The sequence below is a fragment of the Nicotiana tabacum genome, chromosome 13, assembly GCF_000715075.1.
Source record: "Nicotiana tabacum cultivar K326 chromosome 13, ASM71507v2, whole genome shotgun sequence".
Lineage (NCBI taxonomy): Eukaryota > Viridiplantae > Streptophyta > Magnoliopsida > Solanales > Solanaceae > Nicotiana > Nicotiana tabacum.
Genome location: NC_134092.1, coordinates 13,982,517 through 14,002,884, shown reverse-complemented (window position 1 = coordinate 14,002,884; position 20,368 = coordinate 13,982,517). Strand labels below are relative to the sequence as shown.

The window sequence follows — 20,368 nt, the reverse complement described above, 5'->3', positions numbered from 1 at the left end:
ATATGGACTTGTTGGAGGATTCTACCTGCCCATTACTCGCTGGGTGATAAGAAATTGAAAGTGTCCTCTTAATATGCCATTTCTCGAGGAATTTTGCGATTTTCTTTCAGGTGATCCGGGGTCCGTTGTCGCAATTGATCTCTTTGGGTAGGTCGAATCGGCAGATAATGTTTTTCCATATAAAGGCAATTACCTCTTGTTCGCGTATTTGGGTGAACGCTCCCGCTTTCACCCATTTAGAGAAATAGTCAGTTAAAACTAAAATAATCATACATTACCTCGCCCTACTTGGAAGGGTCCCACGATGTCCATTCCCCACTTGATGAACGGCCATGGAGAGGTGACTGAGTGAAGATGCTCGCCTGCTTGATGAATGATTGGGGCGTATTTCTGACGTTGTTCACATTTCTTCACAAATTCTGAGGCATCTTTTTTCATGGTGGGCCAGTAGTATCTCGCCCGTATGACACACCTAACAAGTGCTCGATCGCCTAAATGAGCGCCGCAATAGCCTTCATGGACTTCTTCGAGGACGCGCTAGGTTTGGTTTTGACCCAAGCACTTCGCCATAGGGCCGCCGTATGTTCTCTTGTATAAGTCGCTATGAAGGAGGTTATATCGATATGCTTGCATTCTTAGTTTTTTGGCTTCCTTTTGTCGTTTGGGAGTGTGTCATCCTGCAAGTAGGTGATAATAAAATTGCTCCAATATCAAGTTAAACTTATAGATCTTACCTAAATTTGGTCCAACGGTGAGTTAAGGAGGTGGACTGCATTATTTCCCCGCTCGTGATATGTTTGATGGCTACGACCAATTTGGCGAGGTCGTCCGTTTCAATGTTCTGGGCAAGCGGGATCTGGTTGAGCTGGCATTCGTCGAACTTGGGCAGCATCTTACAGATCTCGGTTTGATATTTTTACAACCTTTGTTCTTTGATTTGGAAAGTCCCTGCGACTTAGTTGACTACTAGCTGTGAATCACAATTCGCCCCATATTTGAGTGTTAGCCTCAATCCTGCAATTACGGCCTCATACTCGGCCTCGTTGTTAGTCATATATGGGCATCTTATAGACTGGAACATTACTTCACCAGTAGGGACCTCGAGTACGAGTCCCAGTCCGAATCAAGAAGCATTGGATGCGTCATCGGTGTATCGGACCCAGAGGTTTTGTGTTTGGAGAGAAGCTTGGACGACTAACTTCTCGAGCTCAGACATTTTCTTTGAGCTGAAGTATGCGACGAAGTCAGTGAGCACTTGCGACTTTATTGTTGTTTGCGGCTGATATGTGATATCGTGCTCGCTTATCTCGATGTCCCACTTGGACAACATCCCTGACAATTTGGGTCTATGTAAAATGCTTCTTAGAGAAAATGTGGTAACGACCAAGATAGGGTGACACTGGAAATAGGGTCTAAGCTTTCGTGAAGCTACGACCAGGGCCAGGGCCAGTTTCTCAAAGTGTGGGTACCTCGTATCGGCGTCGATGAGTGTTTTGCTAATGTAATAAATAGGAGATTACGTACCTTTACTTTCTTAGATGAGGACTGCACTTACTGCCACTTCAGAGACCACGACATAGACGAGGAGGTGTTCCCCGGGTTCAGGCTTCGAGAGAAGAGGTGGTGACGACAGATACTCCTTTAGTTCTCGCAGAGCTTGTACGCAATCTCGATAGGGTGGCGATTCGTCTGGTCAACCTTTGGACTTGCTTCTTAGTAGTCAGTTGCTTCGATATCCCTTCGATAGTTTTGATTTGGTCCAGGTCGACTTCGATCCCTCGTTATGACACTAAGAAACCCAAAAACTTCCCCGAGGCTACGCCAGACCTCTGGGTTTAGTTTCATTCCGTATCGTCTCAGTATGTTGAAGGCTTCCTTCAAATGCTCGTTATGGTCCTCCGCCCTTACGGATTTGACCAACATGTCGTCGATATATACTTCCATGGTCTTGCCGAGCTAGTCTTTGAACATTCTTGTAACCAATCTTTGATAGGTGGCTCCTATGTTCTTCAACCCGAACGGCATGACCCTATAACAATATGTTCCTCGGTGGGTGATGAACGTGATTTTCTCCTGGTCATCTTCTTCCATAAGTATCTGGTTATTGCCCGAGTACGCATCCAGGAAACTCAGCAGCTCGTGCCCGGCTGTCGCACTGATGAGTTGGTCGATATGTGGTAATGGAAATGAATCCTTCAGGAATGCTTTGTTTAAGTTTGTGAAGTCTACACACATTCTCCATTTCCCTTTTTTTCTTTTTGACCATCACTATATCGGCGATCCACTTCGGCTATTTTGACTCCCTGATGGAGCCATTTTCTAATAGCTTTTCTACCTCGTGGACGGCATCATTAATGGCAGGGTTGAATATTTGTTTGACCTGCCTTACCGGGGATAGAATGGGTCGACGCTCAATCAGTGTGTAGTGATCTCCTTGGGGATGCCGGTCATATATGCATGGCTAAAGAAAAATAAATCTACGTTAATTATTAAAAACTAGCTAAATTTACCTTGTTCTCGGAGTTTGCATCCGATGTAGGCCTTTTTGCTGGGGTTGCCGGGATATAATTGAACGGGGTCGAGGTACTCTATAGTTGAGTCTGCGGCTTTGACCGTTTCGTGTTCCATGATGACGTCCCCGGTCTCTTCTTGCGTCGACCTCGACCCTGTTGATTGCTATGCCTCTTTTTTCTTATTTTTCTTCTGTTGGGTTGTTGTGCTGTCCAAGGCGATGCGGTAGCATTACCGGGACGTGCGTTGTTCTCCCCGTATTCTGAATATTCCCCAAGGTGTCAGAAACTTGATCACTTGGTATAAGCTGGATGGGACGGCTCTCATGGAATGTATCCATGGTCGTCCTACTATGGCACTGTATGCGGTGGCCTGGTCCATGATATGGAACGTTGTCTCCAAAGTTATGCCGTCGGCCAAGACGGGGACTGTAATTTCACTCGATCCCGTTCAACTGTATTATTAAAACCAGTTAGTATGATGCAGCGTGGCACTATCTTGTTCTCGAGTCTCATCTGAGCGAGAACTCGGGGATGGATAATGCACCTCCACTCCCGTCGTCTACTATGATACGTTTGACATCAGTATCTAAAATTCGTAAAGTAATGATGATAGCATCGTTGTGAGGGAAAGTCAAACCGTCGACATCTGTCGAGGACGATATTTTCTTCGAGTTCGTCATACCTCTCGTGGGTGATAGATCCTTTGAGCTTGTGAGTGACAGCTAGCTTAACGTCGTTGATGGAGGCATCGCCGCTGCCGTCGATAATCATGTTGATGGTACGAGCCGGTAACGGCAGCTTCGGCGCGCCTTGGAGATAGTATCTCGGCATGCATAAATGCGTACATAGAATAGAACAAAATTGGAGATAGTAGGAATTATTTGCAGTACACAGTCAAGTCACAATAACAACATTGTAAAGCCAAATGCAGAGACCCTCACCATAAAGACGAATTGTACTCTCTCCAAAGAATTATTGAACAATGGCCTAACTATATATGGTGTTTAGAATTTGCTCTCCTTTTTCTCATTTTATTCTCTAAGATGAAATTACAACAGTACTGTACCAAGTAGGCCAGATGGCTTCTTTGCAATGCCCTAAGGCACAGTCTTTTTAAGGCCGATGATGATTTCATTAGGCATTGAATATGTATAAATGTTTAAGTCTTTGCGCATGTCTTCATAAAATTTAAAAAGGACGCTAAAGTTGAAAAAGAAAAAGAATTAATATAAATAGTCGCTACCTAATCTTTTAAACTTAAAATAGCTTGCGGATATATAATATATATATTAAATGTATAATATATATATATATATATATATATATATATATATATATATATATATATATATACTGTATACAAAGAGCATTTGACCTTAGACAATTTCCTATTGCTTGATTCTGAAAAAAAAAAAAAAAAAAAAAAAGAATCCGTTAACTGCATTAGGAGTTGGTTATATTATCTAATGGATCATAAAAATAAAGGATAAATCATAGCCTTTCCCTAAGTTTGGTCATAGAAAATTGGATTCATAAGTTTCTATATCAATTAACAGTTTAAGTTTTTTACAGTAATATTATTTTTAATTTTTTTTTACATAACCAGGATATTTCAAAATTCTATTCCTTATATTGTTATTCATTTTGGAAAATAATATTGTTTGTTTTTCAATAAATCAGTTTGTACTTGTGCAAAAATCTGCCTGTTCTATAGCCTGTTTGGCCAAGCTTCTCAATAGGTCAAAAGTATTTTTTTTCTCAAAAACACTTTTTTTTTACTAATTTGAGGTGTTTGGCCAAGTTATTTTGGGGAAAAAAAATACTTTTGGGAAAAAGCAAAAGCAGTTTCTGAAAAGCAGAAAAAAGTAGCTTCTTCCGTTAAGCAGAAGCAGTTTTGACTTTTCTTCTTATCAAAAATACCCTTAACAAAATATAGTATATACCAAAATAACCGTTAAATCTAATACTTGGGATATTAATGTATAAATATTTCTTATTATTTTTATGATAACTTTCTAATATATAGTGACTTTAGGGGTGAATGCTTTTATATTTGTTGAATAATTTTTAATATAATTAACTTATATTAAAATAATTAAGTACTTTTAAATTTTATTTTCATATTTTACTTAAATAAAATGAAAAAAATTAATTATTGCTTGTAATAACAAATTTTCAAGATTATTTATTTACTTACAATATTAACTATTAAGTAAATCTATTCATGTCCTTATTCGTAATTTGATACTTAAAAGCACTTTCTGAAAAGCTTGGCCAAACACAAATTATTGCTCAAAAGTATTTTTCAGAGTGATTAGCCAAACACAAATTGATTCTCTCCAAAAGTATTTTTTTTCAAAATCACTTCTCAAAATAAGTTGATTTTTCTAGTTTGGCCAAACACGCTACTAATCTGGTGGTCCAGTGTACCGGTACAAATATAATTACTGATAGAAAGAAATTCATATTTTCCGACGTGGCATATAATCTTCCACGTAGGATCCAAGCTGGAATAGTCTGTTATGGGCGACGGCGAAGACGGCGGAGAGGGAAGAGATTGGACCAGTTTCCACTTTGGTTTGGTGGGACCACTTAACTATTAGTAGTGGGACCCTCTCCTCGATATTAAGCCGTGGGTCACAGCTAACAGACCCTACTGCGGGGCCCAGAGCATTTTTGTGGGGTTGGGGCCAAACGAGGGGTCCATTGAAAGGTGCGTTGCCTTTTGCCCTTGTCCACTAGTGTCTACTTATAACTGTATAAAATAACCAAAGCACCCCAAGTTAAACACACTTTCTCTCAACTCTTTGTTTTTTTGGGCACTAGAAGTGTGTTTTTCAATCTAGGTAGCTAAAATGACTAAACAGAATGTGGTGGTTTCCGATCCTAATTCCGGTATCAACACCGCCACGTTCACGGCGGCAGCGGTGCAGAAACCGCCACCGGCGCCGGGAAGTTGCATCAACATTTCAAGAAAGACACTTGTTGAAATAAATAGTGGTCCAAGAATCAATTCTTGGGTTGATTCAATGAGAGCTTCATCTCCAACTCATCACAAGTGTACTTCTCTTTCTGAAGACAATACTTCTTGGATGGTGAGTTCAATCTTAACAAACTTACTCTCACCAATAATAAGAGGAAAAAAATAACAAGAAGAAAAGAATAAAAGCTGAAAACTTCCTCATTATTAGCCCTTCTTGCATGGAGCCTGCACGTAATAAGGAAGTAATTAAGACATGTAGTAACTCATAACATTTGTGTGGTTATAAAAGTTTATCGTTTTAAAAAAAGTTTAAAGTTAAATTATTTTTATAGATAAAAATATGTTATTTCTTAGAACGAACTAATAAGGAAATTGTCACGTAAAATGGAACAAACAGATAATTATTTTTGTTTTTTTTATAGTTACGTAATATAGATGACACCATTTGAGATCAGGAACAAAAAAAGATGAAAAAAATTCTTATGTTGCTTAATGAAACAGGTGCACCATCCATCAGCACTAGACATGTTTGAGCAGATAATCAGTGCTTCTAAAGGAAAGAAAATGGTGATGTTTTTAGACTATGATGGCACCCTTTCCCCCATTGTTGATGACCCTGATCAAGCTTTCATGTCTGATGCTGTAAGTGTTTTCAACACTTCAAACTCCTTCTTTGAATTACAGTTTTTATATATATATATATAGGTAAAATTTTGTACATCATCAGTGCAGTTTAACAACGGAGAGCCTTTTATTCGAGAGAGAGCCTTGAAACAACAATAAAGTTATTTCCGCGTCACCTATAGATCACGGTCACGGATTCGAGCTATGGAAGCAGTCACTAATATTTGCATTAGGATAAATTGTTTACACTAGACCAAGGCCGGCTCTAACAGTATGGTGGGTAAGGCATGTGCCTTAGGCCCCCAATTTTGAGGGGCCCCATTTTTTTGAAATAATATACTTATATTTTATAGATATTTTAAAAATAATATGTAGTAGTACTTTTGTGTTTTTCATATAAATGGGAAAAAAAACCTTTTTGAGTAAATAAAATAAAAATTTGACATAGATGAATAATTTTCAATTTGAGTTGATTTAATAATTTTATTTTTTACTCCTTCTTTTCTAATGTTTCAATCTTACTCTTCATATTCCAGAACCTACATATCTTCTTCTTTTCTCTTTATTCTTGTTCACCTATAATATTTTTAAGATTCCAATAGTTTTATACTTCTATTACTTTATAAAAAATATAGTATAGTTTTCAAGATTTACACCAAGAATTTTGAAGTAGACAAGAAACAACTAGATATTTTGGACTCAAAATTTTCATTCTTCAAACTTCCTAAATCAGTAATCGGGTAATATCTTTCTAGTATTATTTTTTTTGGTATTTGGTATTTCATTAATTTTACTCCATACATATCATTTAAGTTTTTAAAAAAAATTTAAATACTTAGGTCTCACATTTTAGCCTTAGGCCTCAAATGCCCTGGAGCCGCCCCTGCACTAGACCACTTAGGGTGCGATCCTTTTCAAAATCTTACATGAAAGCGGGGTGTCTTGTGCACGGGCTGCTGCCTCTTTTTATATAGTTATTTGTCATAGATTGCTGCACACATTTTGAAAGTCTTCATATATTTTCAAAGTGTTTTTACTATTTATTCCAACGTCGTCAACCCTTTCTTTCTGTGTATCAGATGAGAGGAACAGTGAGAAAGCTTGCTAGATATTTCCCAACTGCTATTGTTAGTGGGAGGTGCAGAGATAAGGTACATCTATTTATTTTTCTGTCTTCTTCTTAAGTCCTTTTAAGTTTGTGTTTTTTCAAGATTTCTTCTTTTTCTGTTTTTTTTTTGTTTTTTTTGTTTTTGAGGTTTATAAACTGATTTTTATTTATTTTATCTTTTTGGGTTTGCATAATTATAGGTATATAGTTTTGTACAATTGGCAGAGTTGTACTATGCTGGAAGCCATGGCATGGATATAGAAGGGCCTTCAAAAGATTCCAAATACAAGAAAGTAAGTGAACTTGAGTTTATATTCTTTTCCTTTTCTCTTTTTGTTAAATCTTAAATGATCTAACTTTTATACAATAAATAAAACTTTATAGTATCAGTGTATTTTAGTGTGTGGTAGCATATTAGTTGTCTTATTTGTTCAGGTTCTTAATCTCACTTATAATAAGCGATTACTCAATAGTATACATTTTTTTAACGCTATCAGTGCCTATTAAACTCTCGTTAACATTACCATTTCCATTCTTAAAATTCCAGGGAGCTCAAGCTGCTCTTTTCCAACCAGCAAGTGAATTTCTTCCAATGATTGTTGAGGTCATTATCCATCATATTCATAAATAAAGTAGAAAGTAAATTACTGTTGATAAATAAAATAACAATGTTTATTTGATAGTTTACCTGATATGGAAATTATAGGTTTACAAAGAACTGTTGGATAAAACAAATTCTATTAATGGTGTTAGAGTGGAGAATAACAAGTTTTGTGTCTCTGTACATTTCCGCTGTGTTGATGAAAAGGTATGTAAAAGTTCCACATACTTATTCCTCTTTCAATTTTGACAAGATTGAATGCATGCTACTCTTCCATCCCATAAAATAATGTGACATATTTTACCTTTTTGTTTTTTAAAAAGGAATGATAATTTTTTTATTCAGAAGTAATTTACCGGCCTTTAGCTCATTTTATCCTTAATAACATTATTTTTTAACTATAAAAATATTTATAGCATATTTTAGAACACAAATGAAGCCTTAGAGCAAACGGTAGAGTTGTCTTTGTGTGGCCTATGGGTCGTAGGTTCGAGTCGTGGAATCAACTATTTATAGTTACATCAGGGTAGACTGTCTACATCACACATGCGGCCCTTTCCTAGAATGTGAGATGTTTCGTGTAACCGGCTACCTCTTTTGTGGATGAAGGAAGTATTATACATTATCCATATACATGACCCATTTGAAAGTTGAAATAAAAGAAGAAAAAGAGAAGCATCTTTTTAAGTTAGACAAAGCATGTGTTAAAAGCACAAATAATGTTAAGGTAATTTATTAAAGACTCCCAACTTTAAAAAAGTTTAAGAAAATATCTGATTTTATATATGTTACAGAAATGGGGTGAACTAGCACAACAAGTAAAGTCAGTGCTAAAAGAATATCCAAAGCTTCGATTAAGCCAAGGGAGAAAAGTATTAGAGATTCGGCCAACTATTAAATGGGACAAAGGAAAAGCTCTTGAATTTTTGCTTGAATCCCTTGGTAAGTATCTATTTTTCGAATAATAACTATTTTTATTTTTTATTATCACCAAAATAAAATATTGAAAAAATCAACTATTTAATGCTAATTATTTTGAGAATTATTCTTTCTTCAACAGGTTACGCTAATTGTACTGATGTCTTTCCTGTATATATTGGAGATGATCGAACTGATGAAGATGCTTTCAAGGTTTCCTATGTTCTCCTTCCTTATTTTTTTTTAATTTATAAAAATACAGTGTATTTTAACTTATTTTAGATGGTTATCTACCTTATTTTCTAGGTTATGATACTACTTTTTTGAATTATTACTTGCAAATCGTCCTTTAAGTGACTTGATAGCGTAAAAATTACTCCCTTTGTTTCACTTTATGTGGTAAAGTTTGGATTAACACGAAACTTATGAAAGAAAGAAATACTATTAAAACTTGTGGTCTAAAACAAGTCATAGATATTTGTGTGGCTATAATCATTTTATTAAGGGTAAAATGAGAAGTTTATAGTTAAAATATTTTCAAAGTTAGAAAGTTGTCGCATAAGGTGGAACAAAAAGAGTATTTTATACTGTCATATGTAAAAATTAAATACTGTTTTTATTACTAATTATATGATTATCTGTTGTGATAGGTATTAAGAGAAAGAGGGCAAGGTTTTGGCATTCTTGTCTCCAAAACTCCAAAAGATACATATGCATCGTATTCTTTACTAGAACCATCCGAGGTCAGAATCTTATAATATTAAGCTCTCATTTGACCATAAAATTGTATTTTCTTGCGAATAAAAAACGTGTTAGATCAGACATGTTTTGTTATTTTCTCACTTATTTCCATTTGTTGTGTTTATATTGTAGAAATTCAGTGACTTTTTTGTTAAAATTGCTTTGGCAGGTTATGATTTTTCTACGACGGTTAGTAGAGTGGAAAAGGTTGTCTTTAAGGAGACAGTCTAAGATTCAAAAGCAACTTGAGGAGATAAAAGCATCTCTAAAGAACTGAGAATTGTCGAATTAGTAGTACACATAATATGCCTTTTTTGTTTTGTTTATAAATAACTAAAAAGGTTAGAAGAAGAAAAATAGATGGGATAGAAAAGAGGTGCGTCTTTTCTCATTAGCTTTAAGGCCTCGTACATCTTTAATTTGTAACTAGCTTTTGTATCTTGGCTAAATGCATATAATGGAAATCCGCCATAATTGTTTGCTTCATATTATGGTTCTGGCTTATCTTGACAAAAGGCATTATTCGAGTTGACTTTTTGAATTGCATTTGTCTTATCGGACAGCAAAATTTTAACTTTTTTTTGGGTAATTGATAGAAACTTGTTATTGTCTAAGAGGACGATCAACATATTTGAACTTTTTTCATATGGGTAGAACTTATACGCACTGAAAATTTAGAAAAAGAAATATTAATGGTATCAAGTTAACTTGTTAATTATTACTTCCAAATTAAAAAAGGGCTCGTTGGCAAAAAATTTGGAGTGTGGCCTGTAGAGCACATGTAATTAAGGCACAACCGAGTTACTCATGCAGTGGATCTCTTTCTATCTATAAGTATGAAATGATATCCCAACTTAACTCGAGATCAAAACTCCTTACAACTCGCATCAATAGTGGCCCCTCTTGGATGCTTGGGATCTCACCAAGATATGTGAAGGTTGTTTAAGGCCGGCCGGTCAAAGAGAATCAACTAACTTAGTTCTAATTTGAGTAGGTTCATAATAGGGAATACCCTAACCCTCACTAGAACACGCGATAAATACAAATATTAACTTTTATAGAGTGACAATACATAACTAAAATATTTTATTATTCCAAATTTCCAATGAATTAAGCAGAAGATTAGGCTAACCATTGGCCTTGGGTATCAAGATCAGAAGAATCTCCTTGTTTTAGCTCTTCTATACCAATGGTTTTATTAGCTATTAACTTTTAGTCAGTCCTCATTGTTGCCTCATCTGTTGCATACTGCAGATCTGCAACCATCCTTTTCTTCTAACAGAAACAAACTTTCTAATGTAACTTTGGAAACCCTTTTTCTACTTGGTAAAAGCTAAAGCAAAGTAAAAGACTTATTGACAATATGACACTAGCTTGCACAATATGAACATCAACTATCTTTATATAAGATTCCCCAAGTGTGGAAATTAAGTGTAACCATGATCTATTTTTTTTAATATAAATTTTCCCAGTATATTCTGGGGGTGTTGTATTAATCAAAACAGAGTTTCATTATCACAACACAAGGGTAGAGCGTACCCTTCAAAAGATGAGGCATAGGCGATTATAACTAGTTCACCCGCCTCCTAATACAAAAGAGCCTAGCTAACAAAAAAATTGGCCTTATCATATTTGTTCATGATGTTTGGAATCTGGTTTTTATCCAGGTGAAAGGGGCCCTTAGCTTCCTTGGGCAGTTGATGGTTAGAATAGACGAAAGCAGCCTTTTGAGATTTTGCTGCCATTTTTGCTAAGCAATCTGCAAGTTGGTTAGCCTCCTTGTAACAGTGCGTAATCTGGATTTTTGAGATGTTTAGGATTTATCATATCATGTCTGTGATCTGACTAAGCCTGTAGTTAGTTGTATTCTCGTGACGAAGGATATCTACAATATAAAGAGAGTCCAACTCTAGAGTGACTATTGTGAAGCCATTTTGCACACACCAATTGATACCAGTCCATGCTGCATATGCTTCAGCAAGGTTGTGATTTTCGCAACTGTAGGGTAGTGAGAAAGCCATGATGCTGTCTTCATTCTCATCTCTAAGAGCTCCTCCTAGCCCTGCCTTTCCTTCAACTTTGAGATAGCTTCCATCAGTGTTAATCTTGACATTGTCCATGTCTGGTTTAATCCAATGAACCACAATGCATTTGTGAACAGGTTGTAATCTTATCAATATGTCACAGAAGCTAATCCAAGGCATTCTGAGATTTCATTTAGGACATGCCTTGTTGATTGTTGCTTCACACTCCAAGAGATTTGATGGTTCAATCTATACATGTTGAACTTTTTTTGATCTTCATACCTTGATAAGTATGGATTTTGACCACTTATTAGCAACTTTTTGCTTTTGTTTTAAGTCCGAAAGTATTGACTTATGTTCCCAAAGCAAATAAAGTGTAAAAATTACAGGAATATTGGAAGTTTGGGATCCCATGATGAAATCTGACTCAAAAAGGAGTGTTCCTACTCACAAGGCAAGAAGGGGCACAGAACATAAGATGTGCAGTTCGCAGAGGTATTTCTGCGGCCGCAGAAGAAAATGTGGACCACAGAATTCTCTTTGTGGCCGCAAAACAAGTGAAGAAGCCCGACAGAGTTTTAGTTGATGTGCGGCCGTAGAACAAGGTCTGCACTCATAAAGGATTCAAAGTTCAAAGAGTGTGCAAATGACCAAGACTTGAAGCCTTGCCTGAAGTGCGGACCACACAAGAATTATGCGGCCGCAAAAGATACATTGCAGTCGCAGACCAAGTTGTGCGGCTGCAGAATCCAAGTCCTTGCAAGCTGAAGCAATCTGCGGATCGCACATGGAATTGTGCGGCCGCAAAACCTCCCGAGGGGCATTTTCGTCAGCGAATTTTGGGTCACTATAAATAGACAAGAATCACATGTTTAGGTCAAGTTTCGAAGTTTGAGCTGCTATAGCCGTTGTATTTTGCTGTTTTAGGAAGTTTGTGACTATTTTGGGATTTAAACATCATATTTTATCATTTTAATCTTAGATTATGAGTTTAATTAGTATTTCTTCTTTGTTTTCTTCATTTTTCACTATGAGTAGCTAGACTCTTACTAGGGTTGTGACCCAACCCTAGTGTGTAAACCTTATGGGTATTTAATTTAATGCCTGTTTATGATTGTGTGTTGATTATTTAGCTTTGTTTATGCTTTAATTTTAGAATTAATGGTTGCAAACATTGATTTATGCCTATTTGACTTGGTTCTTACTTGAGAAAGAGGTACCTAGTCTAGGAAAACTTGGCTAACAAGAAATTGAGATAATTAAGAGTTTAATTAGCCTAATTAAAGGGTTTGAACTAGATATAGTGAGAACCCAACTTAAACTCATATCAACTATTTAGCTTGACACCCATTTGGGCTTGAGAAAGCCAAATTGGGCAAAATCACTCTATGACCAATAGGTATTGAGTGGGTAACTTAGAGTTGAGAGCAATAATACACCCCGATCAATAAAATAATATTAACGTATTTAACCCATTAGGTAAACACCTAGGTTAAGGTCACATCCCTAGGTTTTTTAACTATTTGGAAAAAATAACAAAAACAATCATTCGCTTTCTAGTTTCTTCTCTTTAGCTTATAATTGTTAGAGTTAAAATTAGAATTATAAATCAAAACCCTGTGTTTGGAAGTGCAATCTAGTTGTTCCTTTTTCTTTCGTCAAGTGTATCCCCCCAAACACCCATATTAAACTCCCTGTGAAAATCGACCCCGACTTTTGTTGGGTACTATTCTTCCAACGACCGTTTTCACTCATTATTGAGTGCGAATTGGACATGGAGTGTTGGCTATATATTTGAGTTTGTTTTTGGAATATCTTCTTTCCCTTCCGTGTTACTAACTTATGTGAGAAATTTTAGGTACAACCATGGCGAACAATGAGCTTGAAAATTTGCCTTTGGGGGAATTGGATGCCGAGGAAGAATAAGTAGAGGAGGTACCTCTTGAGCCTCAAGCCAACCGGAGAGGCCGAGTTCCTCATGACAATGTGCCCGTTCCACCCCCACCTCCACACCACATATTTCCCAAATGAAGGTTACTCTAGTGCAATAGTCTCTCCCCGTATTAGGGCGGGCAACTTCCGAATCACCAATGTGATGCTCACTTTTCTTGAGCAACGGGGTTTCTTCACCGGTTCTCCAACTCAAACTGCTTATAAGCATTTGAAGGGCTTTGTAGATACATGTTGGGGGAGCAAGCAAACTAATGTTTCCGAGGATGCATTAAGGTTAAGGATTTTTCCCTTCTATCTACGGGGGAAAGCTTTAGATTGGTTGGAACGATTGTCGAACCATTCAATTCACACTTCGGATGAGTTGGCGGAAAAGTTCATTGCTAAGTTTTTCTCTCCCGGGCACATCGCTACACTTCGAGATGAGAACTTGGCATTCAAGCAAGAGCCGAATGAACCACTACATGAAATATGGGAGCGCTATATAAAAATAATTAAGGAATGTCCCAACAACGATATGACGGAAAACGTGATTAAACAAACCTTCTATCGAGGGATTAACACAACCAACCAATGTGTAGTGAATCAACTAGCCGGTGGGAACTTTATGACTATGCCTTATGCGGAGGCGTGTGAAATCTTGTATGAGATGGCGGAAATGTAGTCGGCTTGGCAATCTCGGGCCAATATTCCACAAGGTGATCAGAATATGATCCACCTTCACAAAGAATTGCAATACCATGGGCAAGCCATTGTCAAACTGACCACTACCATGACTCAACTAGCTAAGGCCCAACTAAATCAAGTGCAAGCTCCTAAGCAAGTCAATGCTATGGAGAGAGTGAATATGATGGTGAACAAGAGGAGGACCAAGGGTCCATAAGTGCAAACTCGAGTGGAGAACTAGGTGCAATGGTGGTGGTTTTGAGCAAGATGATTCCTATAATGAACAAGAAGAGGAAGTGCAATATAAGAATAATTTTCAAGGTAAAAGAAATAACTTCCAAGGCCCAAACCATCAACAATGGTGACAACAGAACAATCATGTCAATTGGAATTCTAACAATCAAAGAAATTGGCATAACAACAACAATCAAGAAAATTGGAGTGAAAACAACCAAGGAAATTGGGGAGGCAACAATCAAGGTAGATGGAGTAACAATCAAGGCAATGGGGGTCGGGTTTTCAAAGGCCCCCGATATACCAACAACCGAGAAACCCACATCCTTATCCTTCCCATAGTTCAAGTTCTTCAAACAATGAGATGAGATGTATTGAAAGTATGTTCAAGGAAATGATGGAAAAGAATGCCGATTTGGATGCCCAACTTTCCTCACACAACACATCAATCTGCAACTTAGAAATTCAAATAGGGCAAATCTCTCAAGCTCTAAATTCTCGTCCTAAGGGGGCACTACCAAGTGACACAGTGGTAAATCCAAAGGGCGGTAACAATACGAGGCATGCCATGGCGGTTATCACAAGAAGTAGAAGATGAGGTAATGCACCCACCTCAAGTTGAAGGCGACTTGTTGATGATGATCAAGTGATGCAAGAAGAAGAGATACCAAACAATGTTATTCAACCCAATGAGGAAGTTTGGATTGATATTGATGAGAGTGTGGTAGAGACTCAAGAGGAGGTGAACCCGTCTAGGGAATATATTATTGACATACCGGAGCCGGTAGTGCAAAATACTAAGGCACCATTGCCTAAGACTCCACCTCCATACCCTCAAAGACTTGCCAAGAATAATGGTGAGAATCAATTCAAGAAGTTCATTCAAATGATAAAGAGTCTTTCAATCAATGTGCCATTGGTCGAAACTTTGGAACAAATGCCCGGTTATACGAAGTTTATGAAGGATCTTATAAAAAAGAAATGGTCAATGAATTCTGAGACCATCAAAGTCACTCATCAAGTGAGTGCAATTGTGCATTCAATGGCTCCTAAGTTGGAGGATCCCGGTGCTTTCACGATTCCTTTTACAATTGGAAGTGTCGAGTTTGCTAAAGCTCTTTGTGATCTTGGGAAAAGTATAAATTTGATGCCCTATTTGGTTTTCAATACTTTGGGAATTGGAAAACCAAGACCTACCTCTTTGAGATTGCAAATGGCCGATCGTACCATGAAAAGGCCGTTGGGTGTGATTAAAGATGTTTTGGTTCGTGTTGATAAATTCATTCTTCCGGAGGATTTTATCATTATAGATTGTGAAGTTGATTATGAAGTGCCAATTATTCTTGGGAGACCTTTCCTTGCTACGGTTAAGGCTCTTTGTGATGTTGAAGCCGGAGAACTCACTTTCTAGGTTAGTGATGAAAAGGTGGTATTCCATGTGTGTAAGTCCATGCGGCAACCAAATAGCAATAAGGTGTGTTCTTTTGTGGACTTAGTGACCTATGTCATTATTGATGATACAAGAGCTACAATCAATGTTGGTGATATGTTAGAGGTCGTCTTGCTCAACTTTGATGATGACGAGATGGATGGCTTCATGGAATGTGTGAACTCTTTGCAAGGAATGGGGTTGTACAGCTATGCACCCCGGAAATTGTCCTTGGATCTTAAAAATAGGACAAATCCTCCTATCTTGGAGTTGAAGCCATTGCCTTCAAATCTTCGGTAAGAATTTCTTGGCTCTTGTTCAACTTTACTGGTTATTCTTTCCTCTTGTTTGACTAACGTGCATCTAGATTCCACATTGGCGGTGCTACAAAAGAGGAATAAGGCTATTGGATGAACCTTGGCGGATATTCAGGGTATAAGCTTTGCCTTTTTCATACATAAAATCAAGTTGGAGGATGGCACAAAACCATCTATTAAATATCAAAGGAGACTCAAAGAGGCTATGCAAGAAGTTGTCAAGAAAGAGATTATCAAGTGGTTGGATGCTGGGGTTGTCTACCCCATTTCCGATAGTTCATGGACTTCTCCAGTTCAATGTATCCCAAAGAAGGGGGCATGACGGTGGTCACCAATGACAAGAAAGAGTTGATTCCTACAAGAACGGTGGTCGATTGAAGGGTGTGTATGGACTATCACAATATCAATAAAATCACAAGGAATGATCACTTTCTACTTCCATTCTTAGATCAAATGCTCGATAGATTGACCGGTCGTGCTTTCTATTGCTTTCTTGATGGGTACTCGGGCTACAACCAAATTCTAATTGCTCCGGAAGATCAAGAGAAAACAATATTTACATGTCCCTAAGGTACATTTTCTTTCATACGGATGCCATTTGGTTTGTGCAATGCACCGGCAATTTTTCCAAGGTGTATGATGGCTATTTTCACGGACATGGTGGAGGACTACCTTGAAGTTTTCATGTATGACTTCTCGGTGATTGGAAATTCTTTTGATGATTGTCTTGCAAACTTGGACAAAGTGTTAGCTAGATATGAAGCAACCAATTTGGTGCTCAATTGACAGAAATGTCATTTCATGGTCGAGAAAGGTATTGTCCTTGGCCATAAAATCTCAAGGAATGGAATTGAAGTTGACAAGGCAAATATTGAGGTGATTTCTAAGCTTCCACCCCCAACTTCAGTGAAGGGTGTGCGGAGTTTCTTAGGCCATGCGAGTTTTTACCTGCACTTTATCAAAGATTTCTCTAAGGTGGTGAACCCGTTGTGCAAGCTTCTTGAGAAGGATGCCAAGTTTAATTTCAATGATGATTGCATGAGAGTTTTTGAATTGTTGAAGCTTAAGTTCACAACTACTCCCATCATCACCGCTCCAAATTGGAGTGTGCCTTTTGAACTCATGTGTGATGCAAGTGACGTAGCGGTTGGGGCTGTTTTGGGACAACGTATCAACAATATTTTCCATCCAGTTTACTATGCTAGCAAGACCATGAATAGTTCCCAAGTCAACTATACTATCACATAGAAAGAGCTCCTTACTATTGTATTTGCAATTGAGAAGTTTCGCTCGTACTTGATGGGTGCAAAAGTTATTGTCCACACGGATCATGCGGCGCTTCATTATCGTATGAGCAAAAGAACTCCAAAGCTCAGTTGATGAGATAGGTACTCTTATTACAAGAATTTGATATTGACATCCAAGATAGGAAACTTAGTGAAAACCAAGTAGCAGACCATTTATCTTGTTTGGAGGAGGAGGGGAGGCCATATGATGGCCTTGAAATCAATGACTCTTTCCCCAATGAGAAACTTTTGGCAATTTCAATGAAAGAAGTGCCATGGTTCGCAGACTTAGAACATTTTCTTGTGTGTGGAATCATTCCGGATGAGTTCTCTTCAAGCCAAAGGAAGAATCTAAAAAGGGATTGTCAAGATTATTATTGGAATAAACCATACCTTTTCCGGATTTGTACGGATGGGGTGATTAAGAGGTGTGTACCGAAAGAAAAGCAAGGTGATATTCTTGGGGCTTGTCATTCTTCGCCATATGGTGGTTATCATGGTGGAGCAAGAACGCCGACCAAAGTGCTTAGTTATGGTTTTTATTGGCCTACTCTTTACAAAGATACTAGTGAGTTAGTGAAAATATGTGATGAATGTCAACGGGCCGGTGAAATCTCAAAGAAAAATGAAATGCCTCTTACAACCATTTTGGAGATTGATATTTTCGATATGTGGGGCATTGATTTCATGGGCCCTTTTGTGAATTCTTGTGGAAACACCTACATCCTGGTCGCAGTGGATTATGTGTCCAAATGTGGAGGACGTTGCTTTACCCAACAATGAGGCGAGAAGCATAGTGGCTTTCCTGAAGAAGAATATTTTCATAAGGTTTGGTACTCCACGTGCAATTATAAGCGATGGGGGGTCACATTTTTGTAACAAGGATTTGACACTTTACTTAGCAAGTATGATGTTACTCACAAAGTCACAACTCCCTTTCCCCCACAAGCTAGTGGGCAAGTGAAAGTCTCCAATCGGGAGATAAAGAGTATCTTGTCTAAAATGATGAATGATAATCAGACGGATTGGTCCAAGAAGCTTGATGATACATTATGTGCTTATCGGACGGCTTACAAAACACCTATTGGAATGTCACCATATCGGTTGGTGTTCAGAAAAGCTTGTCATCTTCCGGTGGAACTAGAGCACAAGGGAATGCAGGCTCTAAAGAAGTTGAATCTTGATTGGGATATAGCCGCTAACTTAAGGATTGCACATTTGAATGAATTGGATGAGTTCTGGTACCATGCTTATGCGGGTTAGTCCTTGTACAAACAACAACAACAACAACCCAGTATAATCTCACTAGTGGGGTCTGGGGAGGGTAGTGTGTACGCAGACCTTACCCCTACCATGAGGTATAGAGGCTGTTTCCAATAGACCATCGGCATCCTTCCCTTCAAGAACTCCCCACCTTGATCTTGGGGTGACTCGAACTCACAACCTCTTGGTTGGAAGTGGAGGTTGCTTACCATCAGAGCAACCCCTCTTGTCAAATAAAAGATGAAATATCTTCATGACAAATACATTTGGAACAAAGAGTTCAAGGTGGGCGATCTTGTATTGTTCTTTAACTCAAGATTTGGTGCATTAGACTTGAAGACCAAAAACAATGAAGTATTCTGAGGCAATGGTCACCTGGTGAAGCATTATTTGGGAAAGGTTGGAGATAGCCACGTGGTAGCGGTCATTCATTTCACTTAAGGGTATTTTGTGTCGTGTCGTGGTGTTAAATCAAGCGATTCTTGGGAGGCAACCCATGTTCTTTTTCTTTTTCTTTTGTAGTTAGATTTTATTTGTGTTCTAACTTGATTTGAAGTTTGCTACAGGGATGAGTGTGACTTACAAGAACAGTGGACAAAAATATGGCTAAGTGCTCAAAATTGTGTAGACCGCACATTTCTATGTGCCATAGCAGAAGAGCATTGCGGCTGCACATTTCTCTTGTGGACCGCACATTGGAAATGTCAAAAATACCAACTCTTTGAGGTTTGAGTTTGTCGGTGCGGAGGTCGATTTGCGACCGCATAGAAAATCTGCGGCCTTACCTGAAAATGTGCATACCGCACATTGAAATTCTGAAAATGTCCACCCAGGTAAAAGAGTGTGGACCGCACTCGCCTATTTTCCCTTCTCAAAATAGTTTGTATAAATAGAACAATAGGTCTCATTGAACACTTTTCCCTCTCTGAACAAAACACTAATGCTCTATTGGATTTTGTTGGAGATTTTCAACTCATTGCACTCACTTTATCTGCTATGCTTCAATTTCATGTTAAATTTTTTGTGTTAGTTTAATTTTTAGATTTTTAGTTCTTTTTTAGGCCATATGTTATTAGAGTTCAATTATGTGTCCATGTGGGGTAAATCTGAACTGGGTAAACTTGATACATGCTCTAATGGGGTTGGGTTAGTGTAATTTTATATTTTTACCATGTTGCCATGCCTATTTGTGCAAGAAATTGAAAAACCTAAGTAGACAAAATAGTCTGCTTGTAAATTTTTGAAATCTGATGTCGTACTTGAATATGTGCAGTCCACAGATTTTGAAATTGGGCAACGCAGTGAAGAAGGAATCTGCGACCGCAAAGTAAAATATGTGGTCCGCAGATTTCCCTATGCGGCCGCAGTTAGGTCATTTCTCTGTCATCAGAAACTCACTATTTTCAAGAGTTTAAAGTGCAGTCGCAAGTGAAAATGTGCGGACCGCACTTCTATTCTACGGCCGCACACCAGATAGTTCGGGACCGCATCACCCCATTGTGTCCAATTATTTCTCACATACCTACATGAGTCCTGAATGTGTTGACCAATGAATTGCAACTAACAATCTTTTCTGCTTTGATACAGACAATGGTTCGATCAAGAGGCCGCAGTGACACTTCAAAGAGAAGAGGTGAATTTTCTCGGGGTCGAGGTAGAGGTACCTTGACCCTTGGCCAGCCTAAGATAATCAGGAAGAAAACCACAGCCG

At 37.9% G+C, this 20,368-nt stretch overlaps 2 protein-coding genes across 2 annotated transcripts; one reads left to right on the top strand and one right to left on the bottom strand.

Annotated features, from left to right (window-relative positions):
* The first annotated feature begins 5,293 nt into the window (after positions 1-5,293).
* LOC107764344 (putative trehalose-phosphate phosphatase J) lies at positions 5,294-9,974 on the top strand. Its single transcript, XM_016582898.2, has 10 exons — positions 5,294-5,608; positions 5,998-6,138; positions 7,200-7,271; positions 7,429-7,521; positions 7,776-7,832; positions 7,935-8,036; positions 8,624-8,771; positions 8,890-8,960; positions 9,398-9,490; positions 9,658-9,974. Exons 1-10 carry the CDS (start codon positions 5,369-5,371, stop codon positions 9,763-9,765), a joined length of 1,125 nt encoding a protein of 374 aa, XP_016438384.1. The 5' UTR covers positions 5,294-5,368; the 3' UTR covers positions 9,766-9,974.
* A 1,337-nt stretch (positions 9,975-11,311) lies between these two features.
* Positions 11,312-11,692, bottom strand: LOC142167985 (uncharacterized). The gene has a single exon (XM_075228629.1). The coding sequence runs from the start codon at positions 11,690-11,692 to the stop codon at positions 11,312-11,314; it is 381 nt and encodes a 126-aa protein (XP_075084730.1).
* Between the last annotated feature and the right edge of the window lie 8,676 nt (positions 11,693-20,368).